Genomic DNA, 17,816 nt, shown 5'->3' with positions numbered 1-17,816 from the left:
GAGTTTATATCTCTCAATGTTTCTGTTTTGATCAAACTTGATCCGGAACACAGGTTTTGATGTGATGGGTTTTACTCCCTTTGGAAGTGGGTTAGTGTCATATACTGCATTAATATTGAGACTTAGGAGCTCCTCCTCCAAGGCAGACTTCTATAATTCTCCATCCGGACGTGATAAGGTTTCCTTTAGTGTCCTTGGAAGGTCTGTGTTAGATGGACCGGTACTTGCTATTCTAGCAAAGAATGTCTCCTCTGTATCAGATGTTTTTTCATGAACCTCAGGAGTGTTAGGTTTCTCCATGGAGTTGTTATGCTGCTCTTTTTGAGACTGTTCCTCACTTAGAGTCCTTTGATAATCTCGGTTTTTGTCTGCAGGACGGGTCTGGTGACTGCTTCTGTGTACTCCTAGGACTTCAGCAGGCATGGCTGCTCTTTTAGGAACTTGTGCAGGTACTCCAGGGAGTAGACGCATTTGTGTGTGTATTGCCCCACTCACTCCTGAAGGAGTTGAATCACTCCTCAGAGGCATTGGGTGACTCCTTGGAGGTGTTGTATGCCTTCCAGAAGCTGATCCAATAGACAGGCTGTCTAGCTGTATTTGGACTTTTTCCACATCAGCTGGCTGTATGTTGAGGGGCTGTCCTCCCACTGACTGTGACTCTACTTTGGCTTTCCATTCTGAAGATGGCCAGTGTTCAGGTCTTGGTTTTGGCTTTCCATTCTGAAGATGGCCAGTGTTCAGGTCTTGGTTGTAGAGACAGGTGCTCCCACTGCTCTCGGAACGTCTCTATGGTTCCATTGCTTGTGGAACATCTCCTTGGAGATGTGGTTCCATTTGCAATTCATTTGGATCTCGGATCCAAGGGTCAGGATCATTTGCAATTCATTTGGATCTCGGATCCAAGGGTCAGGATCATCCTCCTCCAATGTATTTTGGTCTGGATAGTGAGCATTCTCTGGAATGAGTCCCTCCCACTGATCTGTGCTAGTGTCTGTGTTCCAGAGAGCAGTGTCGTCCTTTTGTACCTTTCCAAATTCATTGAATATGACATGCCAACTGGAAAACACAGTCCGTTTTTCAGTGTCTAGGAGTTTGTAGGCTTGCTTTCCATGTGTGTAGCCAATCATTATGTGCCCTTTGGAGTAAAACTTCCCTTGCCTTTTGTCTTTTGGAATCAAGGCATATGCTTGGCATCTGAAAAAGCAAAATAAAGTTGGATCAACTCTCCTTTTAAACAGTATTTCATATGGGGTCTTTCCATGGAGTCCTGATGCTGGGCTGCATGCTGTAATATATGCAGCTGTTTGCATGGCATCTACCCAAAATGACTTTGGGAGCTTGGAATCATGGAGCATAGTGGTTGCTAATGTAGCCAATGTCTGATTCATGTGTTCTGCAATGCCATTTTGTTCCGGAGTATCTGCAGCTGTAGTTTCTTGGACGACACCATCTTCTTGGAGTTGATTTTTGAATGCATTGCCAGTATATTCTCCTCCCCCATTGCTCCAGAGGAATTCTGTGTATAGTGGAGTGAAGTTTTCTTTTCCCAAATGAGTCCAGAAGAATGTTTGGACATCTTCTTTCCATTGCTTGTATCGTTCCAGTGCTTCACTTTTATGTTTTAGGAAATATATCCATGGAAATTTGGAGAAATCATTTGACACTCTGAGGTGTTGTGTGGTTTGGCTTTGTGGAAGTCACACCACTTCTCCTCGGATTTGAGTGCTGATTCAGAACCTCCAGGGGTCTTCCCTGACTGTCGTGCAACTTCTGCAGTGATCCGGATCTCAACTGCATCAAAGGTAAGTTTATTTTCCTCAATTGTGTTGATTACCGATGACTGAAATATTTGCCATTCAGGAGTGCATGGGAGAGATTGGAGAAGAGCAAAGGCCATAAGTTTGGTATCAACTCCTAGTTTCATTCCGGAGAGGTGTGAATCAATTGTCCGGATTTTCGCAATGTGGTCCTGGATAGGTGATGTCCCATCCCAGGACAATTTGGTGAGTTGCTGGAATGAATAGAAGGCCAAGGCAATGTTGGACGTCTGATGGAGTGAGACAAGTTTATCAAATAACTCCTTGGAGCTGGTGAGGTCTCCAGTCCTCATTAGGAGGGCATTGGAGATGTGGTCCTGTGTGCCTTCTCATCCTTAAGTATCCAGGTGATTTCAGGATCCTCTGAGGAGGTGGGCTTTCCTGGTGAGGGCTTAAGCTCCTCTCCAGTAACAACTTGGAGAACCTTTTCCCAATGTAGCTTTGAGATGATCCGGAGTTTCCATATCTGAAAATTGTTGGGTCCAGTGAGAACTGGACATGCGGATGTATTGTGTGCTGTAGTCATGGTTCCGAGGTTGCCGTTTCAAATAAGAATCATTTCCTGCGTAGCTTTTGCGCCACCAGGGCTCATAACCCAATAAATCTAAGTGAAACTCAGCCGCTGCCCAAGAGGCTATAGAAATGACTTATTATTTACCTAAGTGAAACTACAACAGATGTTAGTTTAAAGGTGATCTCTATTAAATGTAATGTAACATACCTCAGCCGCTGCCCAAGAGGCTATAGAAATGACTGAGGTATTCCTATACTAAACCCCCTACTACTTATGGTTGGAGGTGCTACTTGCTACAGTATAATGACTCCTAGGAGAACAATGGTGACTCCATGGAGTGGTGGCTATGGTCCATGGAGAACAATGGCTGCTTTAGCAGAGACCGGGTTATCCAGTTTTGTCAGTACCTTGAAGAAGCACACAATTACAAATAGCGCTTAAGCCTAAGCAAATTTTTGCACTTTGCAGATGGTGACAAGTTGGTTTATGCCTACTTTTGTGAAGGGTGGGTGGATCCGGTGCGTTACAAGCCCCGCTGACTCTCCGCCCTAAAATAGAGGATCATGTGTGATCATCTAAAAAGTTAGTACGTTGGATCTGTAACCCTTACGAAGAATACGCAGAATTTCTCTTAGACTTCAAGTTGTTTCTCGTCATTTGTTCATGCCGCTATCATCTCTACCCGCGCCTGCTTTACAGGCGTCCAGGGCAGCGCTTTCATCTGCACTTGCCGACCAAGGCGGCCCCAATGAACAAATCATTACTCAGTCTACAATCCACGAGTCTGGCGATAATCCAGAAGTCGACATGCAAGCGCAAGCAGAAGGTATTCGTACTGTCTTCAGCGATCCCACCAACTTCAACGTAAAGGTGAGTCTCAAGAGCTTTTATTGTAACTTTTGGGCTTAGATTGATTCTCATCAGCATCCACTTTACTCTCCTTGGACTCTATGGTTTGACTCTCCTGCGACCAAAGGTCGTAATCTACCACAGACTCCTATATCCTCTTTCCCTCAGACGCCTATCCCCCAAACACCAAGCGTTGCTGCTGCTCAGGGTTGGATGGAAGATATTAAGAGGGTTATCAGCTTTGACAGTGTAGAAGAGTTTTGGGGGTAAGTTCGTGTTCAAATGGCCTTTCGGGATATTTTGTCTTATGGAGACGACAGATTGTACAACAATATTGTCCCGCCTTCACATTTGCCCCAGAAAGCGAACTACTATCTTTTCAAGGTTTGTGGATAGCGTCAACTTGTCTATATTATAGGTTCATTTTTCAATAGGAAGGTATAATACCGGCTTGGGAAGACGATGCAAACAAGAACGGAGGAAAGTGGAGCATTCAGCTACCTAAAGATAAGAATCGTAATAACATTGACAAGATGTGGTTATATACTGTGCGTTTCATCACATCCGATAATATACAAACCCAATATTCTATGTTAGATGCTAGCTGCAATTGGCGAAACTTTCGACCCGCATCTTGCACATGGGTGCCCCGGAGACTCGTCGTACACTCAGTCTTTGATAACAGGTGTAATTGTCTCTACTCGACCTCAATTTTATAGACTATCGATCTGGACTAGATTAGCTCCGACTGGAGGTGGAGAGGACGACGAGAGGTTGCGTGAACGTATCGAGACTGTTGGAAAGCATTTCAAGACGAGCGTGCTCGGCTATTCAGAAGGTCAAAAATTAGCTGGTCCTCTATCGACTGAAGTGGAGTTTCTGTCACACAAGGATTCGGAGAAAAAGGGCAAGGTTGCAAAGAAGCTCATTGTCTGAATCGGCTGCGGTACATTGACTCGTGCTGCCAATAATCTCAAAATATACTAGTTCAACAGACTGTGTGCTTTTCTAGTCTAAAGCCGAGATGATTCAAAGGAGTTAATTGCGTCCGAAAAATCGCTATTCGAGGCCTCCATCAGGAAATTGGTGAAGGTATGATAAGTGTATATGCCCTTAAATAGCACTACAGTTGTGGACAGACAAACTCAACAAATTAACCCATTGAATTAACACTCATTACCACAATGTTCTAGTCAACCAAAAATTGTGAAAATAGTGTATTTAGAACCCAATGATAAGATCTGCACGAGCCAATTTTGACCTAGATGATTTTTCAAATTCCTAACCCTAAATATTTGGCCATTCCCAAAACAATTCCCAAAAATTCCCAAAAAATCAGTATATGCACTAACTGCTAATTGCAGTTTGATTGTGCTGTCAGAAATTTTAAAATACAAACTTTGTCCACCTGTCGCTCCCACAGTTGTCCTGTAACTAGAGTGGTTAATACTTCTCTGATGCACCTCTAATAAGAGGGGATAGGCACTTTGTGCTGCCTCTTTTATTAATCCTTGGTTAATTAGATAGACTCTGGAAATGGGACACGCTGTCCTCCCCTTGCCACCGGAGTCCGGACCCGAGGGACCTGCACAGCCAGGCCAGATGGTATCATCAGTCACATTACCTCCAGGACGGCATCAATTTGACAACAACACAACATTGCTACAACAAGTTGTCACAATCTCTTCACCAGTGTCGCTGTCGCCATTGTCATCAACAGTGGACCATTCCTTTCCCTCTAACTGCCCCTTCCCCCCCGCTTATGTCACAAAACCCATGGATCTACAACCTGTGGAGGCTCCTGTTCATTGACAGCTTATGGGAACGCAGCTATGCCTATAGGCTGTCACTGCACAGGAGGTCATTCTAACACTATCACCCCAGTGCAGCGCGTCTTTGTCGCTGCCGCCAACAATGCAGGACACTTCCCCGCCACTCATAGAACTGGTACACACCATAAGGGCTCAAACAGTACCTTCACCACTGTCGCTTGCTAGCTCTCCCCATCCTCCCTCCAATTTGCCGACTCCCAATGTTGTATATACCCAGACACATCAAAGAGGCCTGTGCATTGTCCAGTTATAGGAACGTGTACCACATGCACCTATAACCTTTCAACGCACAGGCAATTCTGGCATACAATAATATGTCCTGAGGGGTGTCGCTTTGAACACTCAACTGCTGTTGGGGACAACGGTCACCCATATTACATTCAATTCAAGCGTGTCTAGTTGCTCTCACACTTCCCGCTCCCCAAGCCTTCTCGCCTCCCTTCACCCCACTCAGCTCCTATCACAGACATTTCTTCGTCTCATTGCTTCCATGTTTACAGTAGGTATGATATCCATATGTTTGGGGTACATGGAGGTGAGTACATGGAACATAATGGGGCATATGGGGATCTATTACAACATAAGCCATCATTGGTCCTTCACTCATCTTGGTGTTACAATTGACATACCAGCACCTACTTACGCTTCACTTTTTGTACTTTTTACTTTTACTTTTTCCAAGTCACATGACCAGTCATGTGACCATTTACTTTACTTTACATTTTTCGGACTTTTCATAGTTACATGACCAGTCATGTGACACATCACCTGACCAGTGTCTAGGCTCACCATGTGACTGGTTGCATGCTAAACATCAGACTTTAAACTTGATTTATAACTGTACAGTACCTCATGTATTTTAGTATATATACAGGAGCAATACATGGGGAAGGACTCAGCAAGTCCTCCTGTTGTCTACCAACGACTAACACGGTCGCACCTTGGGGGGAAATCCCTCCTTCTCATTACTCTTTTGAGTGTTTTTTTTGTTGTGCTCCAGTGCCCCAAGACTGTGTCTTGTTGGTGTTGTCACACTTGGTCAGGGTTTTCTCAGGACGACACAATGACCTCTGCACTCTTTGGTTACCTTTGGTTAGCTCTTTGTCGCTGTGGCGCAACCTGTCTATTATCTCCACCGCTAACCCTCTCATTCTCGCTATTCTGAGTGACCTGGCATCTCTTATGCACTACACCTGCATCAGATCTTTTTTTCCTCTTCTTCTTCAACACCTCACCCACTTGCTCACGTTCATTCAGCTGTGCCTTATGCTCTTGGAGTTGGGCTCAAGTCAGCTTCACCCAGTGACAGCTCCCAGTCTTCCATGCATCATGGAGTTTACAAATTTCCAGCACAGTGCCTATTGTGGATGGGTTGACAAAAGGCATGTCCTGTGGCCAACCTATGATCTTCACACCATGGGTAGAAACAATGGCTGTTTCATATTGATAATATACCATCTTTGTTTTTCGTTTCAAGATGCTTCCTGTTGTAACAGTGACTGAGTGTAATTGAATAGGGACAATGTGTACTTACGCAAGCCGCTCCTACAAAACCTGATGCACTGTTGGCGGCAGTTAGCAGGTTCTTCTTGTTCATGGACGGCTGAAATAATAATAAGATGAGAGAAGATTAAATTAACTCAATGCAGTACTTACTCTGATTTCGTGAACAAGCCCATTGTTCAAATAACATAGCAAGTTTGTCCGGGTCTCTCCCGACAAAATCCTCCCAGAAGTCCATTGAGTTATTGCTTCCATACCAGGTGGGCTCCCCCAAATATGTGACCGTGGGTCAGGAAAAAACAACCATAAGCACACCTGTCCTTGCAGCAAGATTATCGAGCTGAAAACAAGAAATCAGTGAGGATCATAAATGAAATGATGTCACTTTACCTCCTTTCCAATTCTATTTGCGGTTACCAGGACATCCCTTGCTGCTGCTAAATTGTTAGCACGGCTTCCCAAGGAATTGGTTTCACAATGATTGAGAAGGCGCCCACAAAGATTGTCGCATTCTTCTTTGCTTAGAGTAGAGGGATCACAGGTTTTGCTGACTATATTCTGCAGCTCTTGTAGATGCTTTCTTTCACCGGCCGGGAGATCTTTGGAGTATATATTAGTATTTTTGTACCATTACTATCATATGAACAATACCTGTATTGATTTCTGTTGATTTTGCGTGAACCATTGTGTTGTAGATATTTGGTGCATGGGTGTTTCTGTAATTACTTTCTGCACTGAGCTGTTTCATGGGGTCAAATGCATCCAATGCAGTTGTGGAGAAACAACAGTCACTAATACTCAATATAATACCACAAATTTGACTCACCAAGTATGCGTCAAGGCAGGAATCTATGAGGGGAAGCATAGAGTTATTGTAGAGAGATTATATGACAAATTGGCCTGGAAATGGAGTGTCAGTATTGTAGGAAATTAACAAGAAACTCACCGACATAAATTTTATCTAGCAGGCCTCATGGTGGTCCACAATTGGATTTGGTGATATCTAAAATGAATGTATAAGGCAAGTCTAAATTCCATCCAAAGGCATCACAGCACTGATGGGAAATTAGACATACCTTGTCAGATTCAAGCTGACTTGTTGATTGATGACTTGGTAATCAGCTCAGACTGGAACGTGTAGGTGGCATCACACATCAAGGCTTCTCCCAGTCATCTGCACCGGTCCGGCTTCCTGTGCGTCCTTCATCCTGTGGCAAATCTCAAATCCAAGTTGAGTGCAAAAGAGGGAAGAAGACAAAAATTTCACAGATTGTTGTCAGGTCATCAGGAAAAACCATTTTGCTATATAGCTGGGTATGTTTCTATAGCTGCTATGATAGCTATTAAATTCCTATTATAGCCAATAAATCTCTATGTGAAGCCTTATAGTTACTATGTCAGCTATACCAGCTATACTAGCTCATTTATGTCTATGAGAACCTTTTTCTGATACTAATAATGATAGAATTAATATTCACCAAATAGTTTGGTATGCATACAAACTAGCCCAATTATTTAATAGAAATCTATCACAAACATCCAAAGCATTTTCTGTACCCCAGTAAGCAGGCACTTGGTCTTTTCCAAACAAAGGCAACAAGTGGCAGCCTTGTTGTATACTGCTCAATGGTACTATGGAAGCTGGTGGAGTACCATCAGCTCTAAGTGCAGGTTTTGTAATCACATACGGTTTTGTAATCACATACGGTTTTGTAATCACATACATCATATGTGCTGGATCTGCACTACCTTTTAACTTGGTGTACCATTCAATATACGCCAATGGAATTTTGGGCCAATGTTTTGGTATACCAACAGAACCACCATGAAAAATGGCAGGGAGCTTGAATATTACTTTAACTCTTCCAACACGTGTACCTATGTCATGAAATATTGATTCGCAACTTGAAACTGATCATGAAATTAGAGGAAAATATTACCAGCAACACCTGTTGACTCTGCTTCTAATGAGTCTGATACGATAACATTATCAAACTGTGGAGCAATTCCTTTGGACCTAGGTCTTGCTTTGATGATTTCGTACTTTACACTTGCACTAGCATCATCTTCAAGGTGAATTGGAGTGAGTTTGAAACTAGTGAATACGTCAAGTGAATCAAATGGGAGATTTGCAATATTGACATATAACCTGGCTGACCGGCGATTCAGAAACTCCTTAATATCACGTATGAAGCCATGACATTGGTGGTTTTGTTGGATTGATTGAAGGGGTTGTTGTGGAAGAGGAGGTACTTTGGCTATTTTAATACCTAAGCCAGGTGGATTCTAGAGAATATCTTGCTGACGTAGAACTGGTCTATTTTGTAAAGACAATTGATAGCAATCAAACCACACAGTTTTTTCTTGTTTTGTTAGCCAGGTGGTCATTTGTGGATGCTCATTCCTATGATTTAATCTCTCCATGCATTCTTGGCCATATCTATGTGGAAACATTCAAATATTTTTGTGTTGTAGTTATTTGTAGCCCCAAACCAGCGAATAGAGTCAACATAGTGCAGTAGAGAGTGAAATTGAGGAATATTCAAATTTTCTCTAACACCCAGAGTGACGAAGATTGCTTTGTTTTGATGAAATGTTTTGAGAGCATCTGATAGATATCCAAGGGTTGTATCGCTGTGTGTGGGGTACTGAGAAATGTAAATGAAGTCCAAGAGTGATCTAATTGCAATAATTGCCTGCTTGGGGAGTTTTCCTACAAGGCATCCTAAAAGTATCTTGGCCATATCTTTTCTTTCGCCTCCAGATATCTGAGAGAGGCGATAAACCATTTTTGAAATGCTTTGATCCATATGCAGGAGGTAAAGTGCGTATTTTTGCATCCAGTTCCTCTGTACCTATAAGATCTTGGCACCATGAGATCATATGTTTAACGACACCTTGATATAACTGATGCAAGACATCAGGGGTAATGCAAAGATGAATATCACAGTAGGGAAATCCTTCCCAAAGTGGCCTGTAAACACCTCCAGATACATCTTTATCCATACATTGATCAAAAAATTCTCTCCTTGAGTTCGAAGAGAGGCTTGATTAATGACAGAGAGAGTCCAGTCAGACGTCCTAGGTTCCCCAGCTGCTTTATTTTCAGGGTCTGTTGCTGGATGCCTGCACTTGGGACATGTTCCATACTTTGAGCAAGTCACCAGACATTACTCAGGATAGTCGGCAACATAGCAAGCAAGAATAGGGTGAATTTTTCTCACTGCATCATCTCCACCTGTAACCTCCATTCCTTTATGTCCAACCTCAATAAGTGGCTCCAAAATCATCAGTACTGAGGCATGGAAAAGTCTTTGAACACGTGCTGTCTTCTCCTTTGTTGTCAAGCCTTTTTTCACCAATTTATTGACAGACAGATATCCAATAAGTACACAAGTGTGCTGAGAGGGTTTGCATCTAATAGAGCTGGGTATATTGCCTAGTGTAAGATATACTGGATATACAGACTTGTTGCCTGAGAACTGAGTCAACTGAGTTTTGTCTGTCGCTATTATAACAGGAGCAACAGATGCTCTCTGAGGTAGAAGAGCCTAAAATCAAAGAAATAAGTATGAAATTTAGAAAGGAACCACTGGCATGAATATATTAACCTGTACAGAATACCACCATTTGCCAGTCCTCATCTCATTAAATATACGATCATCCCTGTTGCTGTTTGTGAATATTCTTGAGGGTTTATAGACTATATCTGTTGCATGTGCTGGATTGCCCAACAAAGACGCAATGGCTTGTAAGGGGTCTCTATATTGTATAAGGTGTTTTTCTTCTGGATGATCATCAAAGTGTAGATATTTTGAGTGCCATTTGGCCCTTTCAGGAATTTTGGAGTCGATAATTTTTAGAAGGCTTCTGCTATTTTGATAAGAAAGGCCCAGTCTCTGGGAAAGCTGGTGTAAAGGTTGGAGGTCAGTTAACATAAAACATGAATCAAAGTGTGGAGGCGTCACTCACTTCAGGAATTGCCAGTAATCTGTCAAGAGATTTCTGGCCAACCCCCTCCTGCAATGCCAAATGTGCAAATTTCCAGTCTAATTCTGTGGAAAATGGAGCCCATCTATTATCTGGAAGATCAATGTCCATTTCATGGTCATCTTGATGGAACTGGTGAAAACTCTCCCTCCATTTATTATGAGCATCCAGATCCACCCTTATAACCTTGCCAGCATTTGTAACAACCAAGAGTTAGTTACTCTGGTGCACAACTAGAACCAGTTATCAACCAGCAGTGTGTACCGCTGGTCAATCAAAGAGAGGTGGAATACCAATCAGCAGTATGTACCGCTGACCAGTCAAAGTTGCTGAGGTAGCGGGTAAGCCCTCACACAGACTAAGTAGGGTAGGACCAAGTTAGTTGTGGGTAAACAACAGGAGGACTCGCTGAGGAGTCTCCTGGATCTATTGTGGTATATATACTACTACAGTTTGTTTGTACATGTTGTGCTATACAGTTGATAAGGCAGTGGCTGATGATGTCAGAGGGCGCAGCCCATGTGACCAGCTCCACTGCATGAGAGACTTGTAGCTAAAATAAGAAGAAAGGCAGCACAGCACGAGAAAGAGGAGTTTGAACAGAAGGAAAGTGTCGCATGGCATAGTGTGAGAAAACTACAGTAAAAGGTTAAAGCGGAGAATGAAAATAAAAGGAAAGGTCCGAAAATATGTTTCCGTAACACTACCCCCTCTAAGGCTCAACTTCCAGGCGAGGCCAAATACTGGAGGTAGTAGTTAAATTTTTGGGCATAGGTTGAAAAAGGGAATAAAAAATGTTCAAATCCATGCCTCTAAGCGTCCTAGGAGCCGAGGGATTCTTAAAATAAAATTTGCAAATAGCATCGCGGGAATTGTCCAGATGGGCTTCTGGTTCCCATGTTCTGTGCTCATCTCCATAGCCCTTCCATAGGACTAGGAACCCTAATTGTCCACGCTTCAAGTGTGCATCCACCACTCGTTTGACTTCGAACTCTTCTTCACCTTCCTGGGTGACTACAACCGGTCCGGGCCGGTCTACACGCCGTCCCAGTAGCTGTCCTTTGTAGGGTTTCACACAGCTAATATTGACCGTGGGTACTACCCTCATTTGTTTTGGGAGTTCCAGCTCCACTGCATTGGGTTTGACTTCCTTAATCCGGTAAGGGCCAATCCACTTTTTGGTCAGTTTTCTAGACTGCCGATCCTTCAAATTTAAGTGGTTGGTGTCTAACCAGACTAGGTAGCTGACCTTGTAGTCAGGGGCCTTAGAGCATCTATGCTCTGCCCTGTCTTTCATCCGCTCTGCAGTTTTAAATAGCGCTTTGCACGTTTCGTCCAAGACAGACTTCATATTTTTGACCATGTTCCCAGCAGCCTCGTTTTTGCTTTTGCCAGGTTCTACACCCATTCTCGGGAGGTACAATCTCGTCACCTCGAATGGTGCTCTTCCTGTAGCCGATGACTGTTTGATATTGTATGAGAACTGGGCTATCTTTAGCCACTCCCAATCTGTCTGTCTGACATCAATAAATATCCAGAGATATTGTTTCAACTCCTGGTTGAGTCTCTCTGTTTATCCATCGGTCTGCGGATGGAACACTGTTGATAGTTTAGGTTTGATGCCCAGCATCCGGCATAGTTCTTTCGTAAATTTGCTAGCGAATTGTGGTTGACTATTGGAGATAACCGTTTCTGGCAATCCATAAATAGACCATACAAAATCTTTAAATAGATCTGCCATACCAGCGGCGGTAATAGTTTTGTTGGTGGGGATGAACACTACTTCTTTGGAGAGGCAATCTACTACCACCATCACTGAATCATACCCGTTTGACTCAGGCAGATCTGTCGTAAAGTCAACCAATATATCCTACCAGGGACCAGCTGGTATTGGATTTGGCATAAGTTTACCGGCCGGCGGTTGATGTGAGTTCTTTGCCATGGCACATCTCAGACAGGATTTTACGTTACGTATTCCTGTACGTCTTTGACCATGCCAGGCCACATGTAGTTTGTGGAGATCAACTCCATTGTTTGTTGCCACCCAGGGTGTCCAGCCACTGGAGTGTCGTGATGTCTATCTATTGCCTTGATCCTTGCAGACTCAGGCATAGATTTTGTCTTTAAAATAGATTAGCCCGTGTTCCCATAAATAGTTCTCATTGCCATCAAGGCGTGCCTTCTCTTCTGAGGAGATGTTTTTCTTGAAGACTTCCAGAAGATCAGAATCCTGCCCAATTCTAACATTGGCAACCCTTGATTGGTCAATCAGGGTAACACATTTGTTGTCATCTTCGATGCCATTGGCATGATCCTCTCTTCTGGACAAAGTGTCTGCTTTCCCCATCAAATTTCCAGGCTTATGGATTAATTTATAATTAAACCTAGATAGGTACACCGCGTAGCGAGCCTGTCTTTGGTTCAAGTCTCGGGCTGTCATAAAATACTCCAGATTCTTATGATCAGTCCAAATTTCAAATTGGTGTTTAGCACCTTCTAAGTAGTGCCGCCAGTGCTCTAAAGCTTGGATGATGGCCAGCATCTGCTTATTGTAAATTTGATAGTTGCACTCTGTAGGCGACAAACTATACAATCAATAGGCGCAAGGCATCCAAACATTGTCAGGGCATTTTGATAAAACAGCCCCAGTGGCAAAATCAGAAGAGTCAGTTTCTAGCTGGAACTCTTTGTCTAATTCTGGAAATGCTAATATGGGTGCTGTTGTAAATGCCTGTTTAAGCTTATCAAAAGCTTCCTGTTCTTTGGCGCCCCAATGCCAAACAATGTCCTTTTTAGTGAGATTGTTCAACGGTCTCGTTATTTTTGCAAAGTTTTCTAAAAGTCTTTGGTAGAAATTGCCTAAGCCAAGGAAGGCCCTAACTTCTTTGACGCGAGTAGGTTCAGGCCAATCCAGTATAGCTTGAACTTTCTCAGGATCTATCCTGATTCTGTTCTGGCCAATTATCATACCAAGGAAGTCTACTTCCTTTACTTTAAAGTTACATTTTTCGGGTTTGACAAATAGGTCCCGTTCCTGTAAGCATCAAAGGACTTCTTGAACGATCACGATCCTGTCATGCTCAGCCTCATTGTCCGACTTTAATAAATCGTCAATGTAAATGACGACACAGTTCTCCATATCCGCAAAGATCTTGTTCATCATGCTCTGGAAGGTCGCCAGTGAATTGGTCAACCCAAAGAACATGACAAGGGGCTCAAAGGATCCTTGGTGGCACGTGAACGCGGCCTTCCAAGCATTTTCTTCTTTGATTCGTACATTATTGTACCCCCATCTAAGATTCATCTTTGTCAAGATCTTTGCACCAGCCAATTTGTCTACTAGCTGACTGATCAAAGGCAGCGGATACATGTTCTTAACCATGTACTCATTCAAGTAACAATAGTTCATAATCATACACTTTTTACCATCCTTTTTAGGAATGAAGAACACCGGGGACGTCATAGGACTTTTGGAGTCTGATGTAACCCTTCCTAAGTTGTTCATCTATGAGACTTGATACCTCATCTCTTTCTGGAGCAGAGAGGGGTATTATATGTTCTTTTCTTGGTTTGAAAGTGACCTTCCAATCTATAGCATGGTCCCAAGGCTTAGCCTCTGGGAAGCGCTCTGACACATGTCTTGAAAAGACTTTCCAGAAGTCATGGTACTCGGGAGGTACCAGCCTCTTAATCCCTTCCTCGGGTTTTACCTCGTCATTGTCATTGTCAATCTTTTCTAAAGATCTGAGCTTGTAAACGTGACCAGCGTTTATCTTTTCAAGATGCTCTGTTTGACAGACGCGACTCGGTTTACCCAAGTTTTCACACTCCTGAGCACAACGTGACAATGTGACAACCCCTGTCTGCCAGTCAATCTCAGGATTGTGTTTAAATAGCCAGGTCCAGCCTAATATTAAATTAATCTTCCCTAGTTGGGTAGCTTTGGCGGTGACTCGTTCTCTGTGTCCTTGGTACTCAACAACAAAGGAACATTTGTGCGTGGTGCAGCCACCCGCGTTAAGCGTACCATCAGTGTTATAGACGGGAATTGATACATCTAATTTTACAAGGGGGAGTCCAATTTGCTCCACCCAGACCTGATCTATGAAGATGCCGTTAGCGCCTGAATTAAGCAGTGTGCTGGTTGGGTGTACTATGCCTCGGGCAAGGTTTTCCACGCCAACATCTAAACAGATCTCCTTTTGGAACAAATATGTGCACATCAACACACACTTTGGGATTTCGGGAAAGGGTGGCTCCAACGAAGAAGAAGAATTGAGAGAAACATGCTTTTCTACTTTAGTATTTTCTATGTTTTTATTTTTATTTCTACCAGGATCAAGCACCCTATTGTTTGTCTCGCTGGGGCCACACTCCAAAGGAGACGGTGGTACAGCGGTGGTATTATAAGTATTTCTAGCATCAACTCTTTCATCATTATGATATCCCGAATCAGCGCTCAAAGCAGCTATATCGTCAGGAGTGTCCATAAAGAATCCACAGTTACAGTTTCGCATACAAGTACATACTTCAGATAACAAATTTAGAAATTTATTTACAGATAGCAAGCGGGGACCCCCAGTTACCTTTTTTTTACTTTACAAGAGAACAAGTCGACATGTCGTTGCAAACTCAACAAGATGTCAATGCTCTGTTGCACAACATGCGTGCACAGATCTTGACATTGATCATTCAACTCGCCAAGCTACAGGCAAATCCCCCTGCAGCAACCCCCTCGGTCAAGAAGAAATTCAATAAGGAGGTGGAAATCGTCGCTGACCCTGGCACTTTCGAAGGAGACAGAGCGCAATTTGCCGAATGGTGGATCAAGCTCCAAATATGGGTTAAGGCAAATTAGGATGCATTTGCCAATGATTTCGAGGTAGCCACTGCGGTACTATCTCGACTAAAGGGACCTGTGGCGGGTCGATACACCCAAGTTAGATTGCAGGAGTGCTACACCACGGGAGTATGGCCTACCTGGGACAATCTCAAAATAGAGATCAAAAAATATTTCAAACCACAAGCTGTACCTTACTATTTACAATTTTCAGGCTACTTCTGCAAGACCTAATGCCACAGCACTCAGCAAAGAAGAAAAAAATGTTCTTGGGGCTCTTCTAGCAAGAAAAAAAGGCTGTATTAGCCTCAGAAGCTAAGGCAAAGGAATTTGGTACGTGATAGAGCACAAAAACTGATACCTGTTTGCAGCTAAGCGTAAAAGAGCAGCAGCCATGTTGGCTGATGAAGAAGATTCTGAAGGAGACAGTCTACATGGCAAGAAAATATGTCGGAATGGTGATGATAATGACTATAACAACAAAAATGATAATGAGGATGTTGCTGATGATGATAACAATCCTGATGATGACAAGAATATGATAGATTATATTCTGGGTCATGCAGAAATATCTAGTGATAATCAAGATAATTCTGTAGTACTTCCTTTATAGCCTCTATCAGACGAGGAGGAGGAGGACAATTACCCAAAAAGAGTTGTGGATGATAATAAGGTAAGACTATTATTGCCTTGAGAACATTTATTTACCTGCCTACAGGTTGTAAGAAAAACAGATTGTCCCACTGTTTCTACATCTACATCTACTATGTCACGCAGCCCCAACATCATTTCTCTTCCAGAAACTAAGGCTTTGTTTTATGGCCAGCCCTATCATCAAATGTATTGCAAGCCTGGCTCACAAAGCCATGAGACTTTTTACTGTCACAGAAAAAGAATTTCTAAACCCCCTCAGTTGTCAAGCAATATGCTGGGATTTGTTGGTCAAAGCCACAGCAGCAGAAAATAACAGTGGCCTAGTGGACAAAATGAAGGAGATACAAGACAACTAGGTCCTCAAGTCTCAATTACTACAATACATGAGTTAAAACTTCTTCATATGTATCCATACTGATTATCACCATCAATACAGATGTGGAAAGGTTTCACACAGGTCAGAGGGGAACTTATTTCCCAAGCTAGAATCAGTGTATCCCTTATTTATGGCATAAAAAATATCTGCAAGGACAAACTAAGTAATACAATCTATTTAATCATAAACTCAGACACTTTATCAATAACAGCATAGATTTGAAGCTGTGTTATTTTAAAGCTTTATTTTAATACTTTTATTACCTGTAAATAATAGATATTACAATAGTGTTGTAGCATTTTAAATATTTAGAATTAATATCATTTGCTTTATTAATGATTTTTTTTTTTAGATATAATTGAGTATGGATCGATATAATTGCATTTAGAGTAAATTATAGTAAACTATAGCGAAAAAGTGCAAGGTCATTTTTGTTTTAATGATTGTGCTATAAACCACTTTTGATGATATAGCAATACTCTAAACTGCCTAAATACCAATAAAGATTATTTATGCAGTTTAGAGTAAGGGACTGTGCAAGAATCACACTTATGGATATAACAGATATTTTTGCTATTATAGCATATATTTGCAATTTATTGCATTTATATCTAAGTCATGTTTTCCTGATGTTCAATGTCACTGCCCTACAGTGAGTGGGGGGTTTAGGTTAGACTCAGTATCTGCAGCCTGACCTGGACTGTTGACTCTCATTTGTTTACCACAGGAAATTGTTATCAACAACTTTGTAATCACCTATGACTTTTCACCAGATAATATCCACAATCTCCTTGCACCTGGCAACACACAGATGCCTTGTGCAATGAGGCTTCTCCGTACCATTTCTACTTTATGTTTGTTCAATACAGTATCATTTAATCCAACACAGCAAAAGGCTCACACCACAATCTTGGTCCTCATTGCTATTTGTGATTGATTGTCTTACTGAGCTATTTGCATACCCGCTAATTATACTCTCCCAGCTTGTCATATCCGTACCGAAGGACAGAACTCCAGAATCTCTGAAGGAGAGACTTCCTTAAGTCCAAACCTCCCAAATCTTTGGTATTTTTGGGATTACGCTCCTCATAGTCTGCCGGGTGGCATAGCCCTGTACTGTTAGAATATACTCTGACATACCAATACCCCATAGGATAATACCTCTGATTTGTAAGCCAATCCAGTATGCAGTAGCTATACTGTGTAAGACGTCTGTGGTTGGATGTCATGTTTGAGATCCAATATTGTATAACCTTGGTCATATAGCTCAATTGGTAGAGCAGCTGGCATGTATCCAGAAGGTTCCAGGTTTAATCCCTGGTCTGGTCAATATCCAATTTTATCATGTACCCCACCCCCACATGGTACTCCGGATTCCCATTCCAATACTCTTGCACTGGACTTCTAGTCCGTCATATGCTTTCCTACGCACATTCTCATA

The 17,816-nt window shown here is 42.4% G+C and overlaps 3 protein-coding genes across 3 annotated transcripts; 2 read left to right on the top strand and 1 right to left on the bottom strand.

The window, feature by feature from the left end:
- Positions 1-2,924: 2,924 nt before the first annotated feature.
- SERLADRAFT_454670 (uncharacterized protein) lies at positions 2,925-4,321 on the top strand (the record flags this gene model as incomplete). The annotated part of the gene is made up of 5 exons (XM_007312148.1): positions 2,925-3,201; positions 3,256-3,446; positions 3,501-3,564; positions 3,615-3,728; positions 3,778-4,321. 5 exons carry the CDS (start codon positions 2,995-2,997, stop codon positions 4,114-4,116), a joined length of 915 nt encoding a protein of 304 aa, XP_007312210.1.
- A 1,975-nt stretch (positions 4,322-6,296) lies between these two features.
- Positions 6,297-7,467, bottom strand: SERLADRAFT_404549 (uncharacterized protein; the record flags this gene model as incomplete). The annotated part of the gene is made up of 8 exons (XM_007312147.1): positions 6,297-6,401; positions 6,547-6,615; positions 6,669-6,763; positions 6,831-6,855; positions 6,906-7,114; positions 7,167-7,306; positions 7,342-7,364; positions 7,462-7,467. 8 exons carry the CDS (start codon positions 7,465-7,467, stop codon positions 6,297-6,299), a joined length of 672 nt encoding a protein of 223 aa, XP_007312209.1.
- Positions 7,468-15,123: 7,656 nt separating this feature from the next.
- Positions 15,124-15,958, top strand: SERLADRAFT_431841 (uncharacterized protein; the record flags this gene model as incomplete). Its single annotated transcript, XM_007312146.1, has 4 exons — positions 15,124-15,348; positions 15,418-15,534; positions 15,630-15,678; positions 15,717-15,958. The coding sequence occupies 4 exons, from the start codon at positions 15,124-15,126 to the stop codon at positions 15,956-15,958; spliced, it is 633 nt and encodes a 210-aa protein (XP_007312208.1).
- Positions 15,959-17,816: the final 1,858 nt, after the last annotated feature.

This window comes from Serpula lacrymans (assembly GCF_000218685.1).
Source record: "Serpula lacrymans var. lacrymans S7.9 unplaced genomic scaffold SERLAscaffold_1, whole genome shotgun sequence".
NCBI lineage: Eukaryota > Fungi > Basidiomycota > Agaricomycetes > Boletales > Serpulaceae > Serpula > Serpula lacrymans.
This window is presented reverse-complemented; position numbering and strand designations above follow the sequence as displayed.